This window comes from Vipera ursinii (assembly GCF_947247035.1).
Source record: "Vipera ursinii genome assembly, chromosome: 6".
In the NCBI taxonomy this organism is placed as follows: Eukaryota; Metazoa; Chordata; class Lepidosauria; order Squamata; family Viperidae; genus Vipera; species Vipera ursinii.
The window spans coordinates 43,865,867-43,877,065 of record NC_139515.1 but is presented as its reverse complement, the minus strand read 5'-3'; the positions used below and the strand labels follow the sequence as shown (position 1 = coordinate 43,877,065).

The 11,199-nt window shown below is 40.7% G+C and overlaps 1 protein-coding gene across 2 annotated transcripts; it reads right to left on the bottom strand.

Annotated features, from left to right (window-relative positions):
• Nucleotides 1-1,414: 1,414 nt before the first annotated feature.
• SLC35E3 (solute carrier family 35 member E3) lies at nucleotides 1,415-11,026 on the bottom strand. Of its 2 annotated transcripts, none has more exons than XM_083365936.1 (5): nucleotides 9,127-11,026; nucleotides 8,103-8,213; nucleotides 5,857-6,015; nucleotides 4,449-4,531; nucleotides 1,415-2,489 (listed from the first exon to the last, which is right to left on the bottom strand). In XM_083365936.1, the coding sequence occupies exons 1-5, from the start codon at nucleotides 9,421-9,423 to the stop codon at nucleotides 2,303-2,305; spliced, it is 837 nt and encodes a 278-aa protein (XP_083222062.1). In that variant the 5' UTR covers nucleotides 9,424-11,026; the 3' UTR covers nucleotides 1,415-2,302. The 2 variants fall into 2 exon arrangements, with proteins under 2 accessions (XP_083222062.1, XP_083222061.1); XM_083365935.1 differs by having other exon boundaries at nucleotides 8,829-9,774.
• Nucleotides 11,027-11,199: the final 173 nt, after the last annotated feature.

The following is an 11,199-nucleotide window of genomic DNA, read 5'->3' as shown; positions in this document are numbered from 1 at the left end:
TTTTATTATAGCATTCTCATCCTTTTCTTAAACTTCTGCTGCTCCATTACAGGTAGTCTTCGACCTATGACTCATTGCTTAGCAACTGTTCAGTGTTACTGCAGAGCCCCCAAAAGCTACTTACAACCCAGTGCCGAAGTTATGGCCCCTGCAATGCCCTCAGTCTTTTGCCCTTAGGGCTGACCCCAGGGACTTTGTAGCATGCCCCTGCTTGTTTCCCACCCCCGTTCCCTTTCTTGGATTCCTGCAGGCCTTGGGCCTGCTTCCTATCCCACCAGGCCCTATATACTCCTCCTCACTTACCTTTCAAAGATCTCCAGAGCTCAGTTTAGGAAAGGAGGACAGGCCATTCTGTTCCAGGGCTACGTGGTGCGACCCCAGAAACGTCTGCCATTTTCCAAGCAGCCACATTGAATTGTGGTGGCTTGAAAAATAACGGCTACTTTCAGGATAGTGCCACGAGGCCCCAGCAATGGAGTGGTTTGCTTTGCTTCCCTAACCCAGCATTCTGCAGCCCTGAAGAACATGGTGAAATACTGCAGAGCTCGGGTTAGGGAAGCAGAACAAGCTGCTCTGTTGCTGGGCCATGCAGTGCCATCCTGGAAGCAGCCTGTTCTCTTTTCCTAACCTGAGCTCAGAGATCTTTGAAAAGTGTGCAGTGGTGACATGAGGTGGGGAGGAGGGTGTGGCGTTTGGTGGGATGGGAAGTTGGCCCAAGCTCAGCAGAGACTCTGAGGGGAGGAAAGCAGAGCATGGGGTGTCTTAGGGGATGGGAGAGGCTTGGAATCCTGGAGTGGGGCCTATGCTAGGCCTTCCAGAGCCTCCCCAACCGCCCCGGGTGGCATGATCTATTGAACAACCACATCAGGGAAAGCAGCGGTGAAAGGGTTGTAAGGAAGCCGCTTCCCTTAACCGCCATTATGACTTCCAACCATAATAAGTGGTCTCTATTACGGTCAGGAGTTCAGAACTACCTCTATATAGAGCTGATAGCGTAGAATCTGGAGCATGGTGACATGACAAACTACTCTAGCCATCCATAGCTAATCATAATCCAACTAAGTTGAACTAACCCATAATTTCAAGTCAATATTAGAACTACAGTTTAAAAGTTAGAACTACAGTAACTACAGTTTAAATATTAGAACTACAGTTTAAGGAGACATTTGGATGAGACTGGATAGCAGTTCCTCACTAATACCCTATCTTGGTTTAAACATGGTTATCTTTACATCACCAAGTTAATATTCAGTAAACATTTATCCTTAATTAGCATTTGAAAGAAGGGGATGATGTTGATTTTAAAAAAAATCCCCATAATGCTTTGGAAGTTCTGTCTTAAACGTTTAAAACTGAGCAAAAATATATACAAGTTGCAAGAAAGTTTACAAATCAAGTTGCAAGTAACACTACATCTGCACTGGCCAAAATAATTAGAAAAGAAACCTCTTGTATAAATTACTGAGTCCTGAACAAAGTAAAAAGAAAACACTTTCAAAGTACAGGAGCCAGCCTGCACTGAGTCAGGTAATACTTATAAACTTAACAACTTGTAAAATTCTCAGGTCTTAATAATTTTGGAGTACCAGTAATTTGCTCAACTGTGAATGTAATTATAGTTAAATATACATTAAGTTTTAAAATACGCAGAAAAATATAAAAATGTATGTGATTAATAGAAACAAAATCCCATGTGGAAATTTAAAAATCTAGAATCCAGAAAAAGATACAATTTGGTTTTTCAATATTTACCAGATCAAGGAACTTCAATCTTCATTTGATCACAAAAAAGCAAAAAGTCCCTTTTAATACTGACATAATCATAAGGACATGATTAATTTTCTAGCAAAAAACCACTATCTGTCTGAATGAGTTCATTTGGTATAAATAGGACAGTTCGCTTAAAGATTGCACTGTTAATTCCAAACAGCCCTTTAAAGAAACAAATTGTGCATAGTATGTATATGTATGTGTACACACACACACACACACACACACACACACACACACAGAAAAATCTGGAGATGCCAACATTAGCAGACACCCATTATCTACCAGTCTTCTATACTATGCTTTTCTTTCTACTGAATCCTGTGACCCCTCAGTGTAATCCAATCCATACCCCAACTGGCCAGTGTAGAAGGAGGCAGTGCATGGCAGTTATAGGGGAGAGAATATCTGCTCTGCTCGGGAGGGTCCATTCTGCTGGGAGATGGACAATTTTAGATTCATCCATAGACAGTGCATTGCTTTTGGAATCAGTGCATTTAAAGTATTTTTGTTATCAACAAAAATACTTAATTTACGGACGCTGAACCAGCTTGCTTTTGTTCCCATCTTGCTCACTAAGTTTGAAGTGTGTGTAAGCTAGAATGCCAAACAATGTGCATGTAATTCCAAGGCCTTGATTAATTGACAAAGGATCCTTAAATAGGAGATATCCTCCCATGAGAGTGATGCAGAATTTGAAGTGTCCAAACATGTTGTATCTACATAACTGTGTTAAGGAACATAATTAATCCAAAATAATCAAATACTAAATCCTGTGCCAGGTTTGGCTTCTTATGTCCTACTCTTGTAAACGTAAGCTATGTCAGAAAATACCTCCCTCAAGAATAATTGGAAGTCTTACTTCATTAATATGGGTTATATAGTAATAGAATCTTGAAAGATTAATAGCATTTTCCTCCCTCTCTCTTATTGCCAAGCAAGTTAAAACTGGAGTCAGTTTCATTTTAAAATTTTCTTCTTCTCCTGAGCTTAAATAATATTTTTGTTACTGCTAGGGCATACTTTTGCCAGGGTCATCTCCATAGTTCCTTATTGTATACCACGGGTCGGCATCCCGCGGCTCCGGAGCCGCATGCGGCTCTTTGAGCCGTCTCCTGCGGCTCCCAGCAGCCCGGTGCGCGCGCACCTCTTCGAACTGGCAGTGGTGCGCGCGCACCTCTCCAAATGGGGTGGCACCGCCCGTTTGGAGAGGTGCGCGTGCACCTCCCCGAATAGGCGGAGGTGCGCGCACACCTCCCCAAACCTTTGGAGAGGTGCGCGCGTACCTCCGCGCGAAGGGGCAGCGGCGCCGCTCTTTGAGGAAGCTGCCGCGGCCCGTCTGCGAAACTGCCGCTTTCGGAACGGGCAGGGGCGCCGCTCTTTGAGGAAGCTGCCGCGGCCCATCTGCGAAGCTGCCGAAAGCGGCAGCTTTGCAGACGGGCCGTCGCCGTCGGGCAACCGGGAACCGGTTCCATCTCACTTTTAAAAAAAATGGCAGCCGCGTGCGTCCGCGCATGCGCAAAAAACCATTTTGTGCATGCGCAAAACGTTTTTTGCACATGTGCGTGCATGGACACACGCACGCGGCTCCCACTTTTTTTAATTTGTGATGGAACCGGTTCCCAGTGGCTCTTTTTTTTTTTAGGTTGCCGACCCCTGTTGTATACAATGGTTCTTAAAACTGCCTAAAACTGAAAGCAAGATTTTCTCATGTATCTGTTAATTCATTTTTGGCTTTAAGGAATCTCTCACTGCTAACAATACAGGTAGTCCTCGACTTATGACCACAATTTTGAGTCCAAAATTTCTGTTGCTAAATAAGACATTTGTTAAGTGAGTTTTGCCCTATTTTACAAACTTTCTTACTACACTTGTTAAGTGAATCACTGCAGTTGTTAAGTTAGTAACATGGTTAAGTGAATCTAGTTTCCCAATTGACTGCTTGTCAGGTTACAAAAGGTGATCACATGGTCCAGGAATATTGCAACTATCATAAATATGAGACAGTTGCCAAACATCTGAATTTGGATCATGTGACTATGGGGATATTACAATGGTCATAAGTGTGAAAAATGGTCATAAGTCACTTTTTCAGTGCTGTAACTTTGAACAGTCACTAAACAAACTGTTGTAAGTTGAGGACTGCCTGTATTCATTATATATTTTTTTTCAATAAAAGATTCATCATTATTTTACTGCTACTATAGAAAGTAAATCCAAGAATTGGAGATGAGTCATCCTCTCATAAAACAATGGGATTCCTTAACTGCTTTTATTTTATAAGATTATAATACTTTCAATGTATAAGCAAAATTATAATAAATTAGAATGGAATGCCTATAATTTGAATATAGTTGTAACACTGACATGCAGCGTGTCAGCTACATTTAAAGATTTTAATTACCGGTAATACCACGGTACCAGAGATCAGATTATACAGCATCATTAAGATACCTAATTAAGGTAATTCACTCTTAACAATGTAAACAAACTTACTGAAAGATCCTAAAACACAGTGTTTAAGTCCAATACAATATGATTCTACAGTTTCTGAAAGTTTTATTTAAAATAGTTTATTGGTGACTCACCTGTTTTCTGATTTCTATAGTTTATTACCAGTGTGATACAGTAAATAATTTTGCAAAACTGGAGCAATAATTTTCCAAGTGAAAGGATACGTCACTGGTGAAGTATTCCCAATAATCCAGTAAATAGACAAGTTCACCATAAATGCTATTATTCCGGAGACCAGCACCATAGACTGTGGATTAGGAAAAGAAAGCACTTACATTTCACTGCAAATGATTTTTAATAGTCAATATCCTCTATAAAGTGACAAAGATGGTTGCAAATTTTATCTTTATCATTGCCTTTCCAATCATTTCACAATCACAGTAAGAATTACAGCCTTGTAACTCTATCGGAATGTGTAGAAAGGTTCTCTTTGTCATGGTACCTTACATCTTGTATGCTAACATCTTGGATCTTCATCTAGCATTGCTGTTCTGAAAGTTGGTGCCTGTGTTTGTAAACAATTAGACCTGATTTTTTTATCCTTAGCTTTCTCCATTTTGAATTATTATTCAATTTGATGTTAAAAATCTGGAAGCATTTTTCTTTGAACATTTAATTGCAAGCTGAACTATGGAGTATAAAAGTTAACAAAACTATATAAAAGGGTTCAATAGATTGACATTTCACAATACCTACTTCCAGGAATATCTAAAATACCATCTCCTAAGCAGTTTTATTTATTATTTATTGAATTTATAAATTATACCTTTCGATTACATCATGCATGGATAAAAATATGAATTAAAAGTTAATTTTTATTTTGAAAAAAAATGCCCCCACAAAGTATGGAGTAAAAATAAACATTAAGCAGCATGAATGCCATTACAATTGAAAAATGACCAACCATCAGAATATTAAAACCTAATGGTACTATAATCTTTACTGTCCTTTCAAAACAATATAATAAGGAGCCCTTTGATTATTCTTGGAAAACAGTGTGCGGCCCAATCCACTGCCTGTTTACTCATAAGTAATCTGTTTACTCATAAGTAATCTGTTTGCTGTCTGCTGTTTCTGTTGTTGTTGCTGCTCCCAAAACTTTTACTATGAAGCTAGCAAAGAGCCAAACATAGACAAAATTCAGGGCAAGAGAAGAAGCAAGGAATATCCCAAGCCAACCCTCTAACCAAGACAATGTAAATAAATCAATCAAGACCGGCTTGTTTGATTTTAGCAAGATTGCTTCATTGTGTGCCTTCCCAACAAATGCCCGAAGTTGTTTGAAAAGCAATACATTATATGCAGTCATTATTAGTTGGACTAATTTATCTTAATGCATAAAGTAAAGATTATTTTAAAAAATAATTCAGTAGTGGATGACCTTTTCGTGCAGTCCTTTAGTTGTAATACCTCACAATTGAAAATTCAGTGGCTAGCAACTAAATAATGGGAAACATTGATTCAATATAGAACTTAGGGTTATATTTGCTTATATTTGAACAGGAATGTTTTTTGTTAAATTTTAAGAGCATTTAGAACAAATAGAATGAAGAAGAAAAATAAACAATTTACCATAGCAGAGAGTGTCCAGGGGCCAAAAATTCCACCTTCTCCAAAGACTGGTTCAAAGAAGGGTACAACACACAGCAACATGCCACATGACATTGGTGCTTGATAGTAAAGAAGCTGCATGGAATTTACCTGTAGTTCATGTTGCTTTGCTCCTACCCACTGAAACAAAGACAAATATATTAATAGTGTACATGTCTAACCTTGACATAAATTACAATATGCTTACTAAATACTCTATTGGTATGTACTTTAAAAGCATGTATAGCCCAACTCAATTTATTCCAACTGCACAAGGCATCTAAAGCATCTGAAAGAAAAGACAATCCGTTTCTTCTGTTTATCCTGATACAATGGCAAAAAATCAGTGTCTAGATTACAGATTCCTTAAAATGCCAAAAAAATTGAAATGGAATAAAATATTTTGAAAGCAAACAAGCATCTTAATATGCAAGCTTGCTAGCAATGAAGTGTTATTCAGGTAGAGAAAATGTAAGCTAAAATTTTTGAACTTGAAGTTAATGCAAGCTACAAACTGCATAACATGAGTAGGAAACAAGAAAATATAATTCCAGCTATGACCTTCATAGATAGCTCTAGAATAAATTTCCCTAGTGTGGGCATCTTCCATATATGAAGATTTCAACTGCCAATACTTTTAACAATGACCTTGCTGGCTGAACAACTCTAGGAGTTATCAGCTTGGGGGGAAGTAGGGCAGTGGTGTAGGTGGAGGACTTCCAGGTTCCATTTTAATGTGAGGACCAATAGCCTGAAGACCATGGAATGTGCAGCGAGAAAGGACTCTGAGGCATAGCATGTTTTATTACTGAATAACACAGGAGAGGCAGCAGTGGCTCCATGGCGAAGATAGTAGCTGTGCAGGAGGCATTGTTCAGTGTGACACAAAATGAGAGGAAGTGAAAGAATGGGAGCTTGCCAGAGGTGCAGTGCATGCCATGCAGTTTATGTTGGACACACTCCTGGAGAATCAACCTGAAGCTAACATTGGAAGCTGTTGGCCTGTTGCGGCGTGGAGAAAGCAGAGGGCCTATGGGTACTACCTATAATGATTTATTTATTTATTTATTTATTTATTTATTTATTTATTTATTTATTTATTTTTGGGACTTATATGCCGCCCTATCTCCCAAAGGACTCAGGGCGGCTTACAACAATAAAAAACAACAACACAAAAATTAAAAAAACAAATTAAATAACAGATTTACTGCTCCCAAAGTCAGTAGAAAGTCAACAATAAGTAAAGACTTCTAAAAACAATCACTTACTGTTTTAATTATCTTTAATGAAAATATCATTTTAAACTTTAAAATATCAGTTATTTTTATTGGTCTGAGGAAACTCAATTTAAAATGTATGTTTAGTGATAAAACCTCCACTTACACTTTGACAAGTCTTTTTAATTCCCTTCCCATTCTAAAAAGAGGAAATGTCATCTATCTCTCACCAAATAATTATTATGGAAAAAATAATGTATATAAACATGGATGAGTGCCTAATTACACAACCACTACAACAGAACCAACACAAGCTATGAAACGGAACTATCAACTACCAACTATCAAGTAGTAAACAACAGCATAATCAAGGAATTACCAAGAAAAAAACCCCACCATCAACACTGACAGGCAAGCTACTATAAACAGAGACCAAATCCTATTCCCTCCCAGCCTGGAAGATGTTACCTAATAGGGTAACGAAATGTCTGGAAGCAAACAACCAAACTCAAAGGGTGAACCACTATCAAGTTGTTCAAAACTGTTCAAATGGTTAATAGGCTATTCACAGACAAAATATTTGACATTATTACAATGTACGGTAGTTTATTGCAGTTTATTGCTGAGTACAGAACAGAATAAGCAACAGTTTCTCATCCCCTTGTACATCATCACACAATCCTACAATATTTTTAAAAAACTGGTAATGCCACTCTTCATCAACTAACTCTTCAAATATTTTAAAGCCATGGCCAAAACAACTTGGCACCAGACTGGGATCAATTCAAGAATGCATATGCCAGCCTTCTTCGAATACAATTTATATACTTATGCATAGAGTTACCTGTTGCTTTCCAACAGAAAATAGTTTTTCCTACAGTTAAATAATACATATTTAAATAAGGAAGCTATGTACAACAAATATTTTCTACTCAAAAGACTGAAAAATACAGAATAGATTACATAAAATATTATTCTAAGTTTGCATGTAAAAAAACATGTTTAACTTACCACTTGATAAAGAGATGTCACTATAACACCAAGAGCAGCAAATATCATTCCAAGAAAACTAAATTTCACGTCATAATAGGAATTTAGAAAAACACCTAAAGTGATAGGAATCTGTGAAAGAGAAAAAGAAACATTTGATGCTTAACTATTCCAGTATTATTTCTTAGTTTTGAAACAGTTTTCATAAACTTTTTGGTCTCTAAATGATTAGAATTTCTACAGCCTCTAACCAGTATAACAAGACAAGGAGGCTAGCAGTCGCTATATTCCTAGCTTTTCATAACATCTTGTCTGACAATTTTTTTAAAAAATATATCATTTTGGTTTTGTGATTGAACCTGATAAATACCGGTATATTCAAATTCTAGGATGAAAAGGGGGTGTTTACATTCTATAGTTTTGAGTCAAAGCCCCTAGTTAGTCACAATCAACTATGGACATTCCCACACATCCATACGATCTAGAAATTATAGACACTCTAATCCATCAAATCTAGGAGCATTAGACCTGGGAAAGCATTTGACTAAATCAATTATTTTTAACCAACCTTCATAGCAACCAAAAAGCCATTCTGTCTACATTTCTGGCAATACTTCACTTCCAGCATTTCTTGCTCTAGGATTGCAGCCCATTACTTCGGGAACCCTCAGCATGCGCAAGCGAGGGCCGCTCTTCCTTTGGCTGTTGCCCACCCGTCCTCCCCTGGCACCCTGCTCTGCTCCTCACCAAAGTGAGCTTGATGCGGGTGGCAAAGGTCTTGCCGTAGGCCACACTCTGGATGAGCACGATGACCGGCGTGGTCATCGCCTTGGCCAGCTGGTAAGTGCCGACCGTATTGTTCTGCAGAGAGAGGTTGGTGAAGACCACGAAGCCACAGAAGCTGAGCGCTAGGGAGAGGATCTGGCGCGGCCGCAGGCTTTTGGGGGCGAAGACGCCCAGCGCCTGGCACACGTATAGCCCCAGCCAGGTGACGGCGAAGTGCACCAGCGTGAGGCTGAGGTTGGGGAAGCCCATTCGCACGTACAGCCACTTGTTCAGGAAGACGATGCAAATAGACGCCGCCAAGTTTACTAGCAGCGCCGCCGCCAACCGTCCGCGCTCTGGAAGCCACCCCTCCATGCTCGAGCCTCTTCCCAGTTCCACGTCCACTTCCTGGGGAGCAGCAGCAGATGCAGCTACCGCTCCCGGGCAAACAGCTGGCACAACTGCCGCCACGGCCTCTTCCTTGCCCGCCCACGTGACCCGAGCGCAGGAACTTCCGCTGCCGCAAGAGGCTTGTCCTTCCCCGGCAGAAACCCACCTGGGAAGGGGCTCCTCGCATTTCGGGGCCGGCTCTGGGCTCCGGCTATTGTTGCACTGGCTGATGTCACCCTGGCTCAGCGCGAGCTGCCGGCAAATGCAGGCCAGTCTCGACACCGGTCTCCTTGCACTTGGGAATGGTGAGTTCAGTCCAACCCGGCGCCGGGTGAGAGAAGTCTGCCTGTAAGGTAGGAGAGAGGATGTTTTTCGGAGCCACGAACTGTAAAGGCAGCGGCGCAAGTCCCAAAAGGCTGGAACCGGCCATTTAGGAATGTGGGTGTAGAAGCCATCATCGCCTTTCTGTCTCCGTTTGCGCTGAATTTGTGACTGAACGAGTGGTGCGAACGCAGCCAGAACACAGAAAGAATCATCCCCACGATTTCAGAGACATGGCGCAAAGGCAAGATCGCTTCAGTTCCTGGTGACTTTATGAATACACAAAACAATCCCCGTCGGGTAATCTTTTCAGAGATCTTTCCTCACCTGGAGAGAGCAGGAGTGACTTCTTCCCCAATCCTTCCCTTTGGCAAGTTGGCAGGGAATCAAATGAGTTTGTCAAATTTCAATCCCAGGGGAGTAATGTGCCCCAGCCACAACTTTGCTAAATTAAATTCCTGAGACATTCGGTCATGACCAGAAGAGTTCACACCTCCTGCTTGCATCCCCATTGATTTCTGGGAAGCTGCCAGAGAACATTCTATACAGGTAGTCCTCAACTTAGAATAGTTCATGTAGTGATCTTTCAAAGTTACGGCGCACTGAAAAAGTGACTTATGACTGTTTTTCACACTTCTGACTGTTGTAGCATTCTGTGATCACATGATCAAAATTCAGATGTTTGGCAATTGACTTCATTTATGACAGTTGCAGGGTCCTGGGGTCATGTGATCACCTTTTGTGACTTTCTGACAAACAAAACTCAATAAATCTTGCTTAGCAACAGAAATTTTGGGCTCAATTGTGTTTGTAACTTGAAGACTACCCCTGTTTATTATAAGCTGTTTTCCCTCTCCTCATGACCCTCAGCAAAGCCATTATGAAGCCTCCTCTGATGCATGGAACTGCCTGCCACTTTGCTGGAGGAAGGGTGGGGGAACCAAGGAAACCTCAGACCAGGGAGGAAAGTGTACCACTGCTCTACATTGCAGTCTTTCCCCAAGAGTCATCTTCCTCCAGGAAGGTGGCTCACCCACTGTCAGCCAGTGTTCTTCGGCAAGCTCTACGTCTCCAGTAGGCATCTGAGTAGCTCCCCTGACCTTCCTTTGTTACTCACCATTAAGGGATTTCAGATTTTGGGCTTGGTTTCAGATTAGCCAATTGCCACTCACCCATCAGACCTTGCCACCAGCCAATTGGGTGTATCAGTTAAAGAGTGGCAAGAAAGATGTCCGGGATTATCAGTTCTTGTCCTACTCTTGGGCATTGGAGAACAAATCTACACTTTTTCGTGTGACAACGCTCAAAATATTGGAAGTTGGCTATCATGTCTCACCTTGGTCTATTCTTTAAGCTAAATATATTCAGTTCTTTTAATTACTCTTCATAGGATTTAGCCTTCAAGTCATCCTAGTTGCTGTTATCTGCACTCTTTCCAATTCCTTAGCATCCTTTTTGTATTGTAGCAACCAAACATGCTTTGTCAATGACTGCAAACCTGGTACTTGTTAAGCAGTTCCCTGGGTCGCTAAGCAGATGGGGTGAAAAATCTGCTTGTTCAAGGATTTCAGCTCCATTCCTGCAGGCTGCTGAAGGGATTCCCACCCCTTTCATGCATGGAGGGAAAATCCTTCAGGGGACT

Excerpts from the sequence above, each read along its gene's own strand:
- SLC35E3 (XM_083365935.1), bottom strand. The coding sequence starts at position 9,221 with ATGGAGGGGTGGCTTCCAGAGCGCGGACGGTTGGCGGCGGCGCTGCTA. Across the intron at positions 8,214-8,828 it reads CCCGCATCAAGCTCACTTTG|ATTCCTATCACTTTAGGTGT; the intron begins GTGAGGAGCAGA and ends TCTCTTTCACAG. Across the intron at positions 2,490-4,448 it reads GGGAATACTTCACCAGTGAC|ATACAACATGTTTGGACACT; the intron begins GTATCCTTTCAC and ends ACAGTTATGTAG.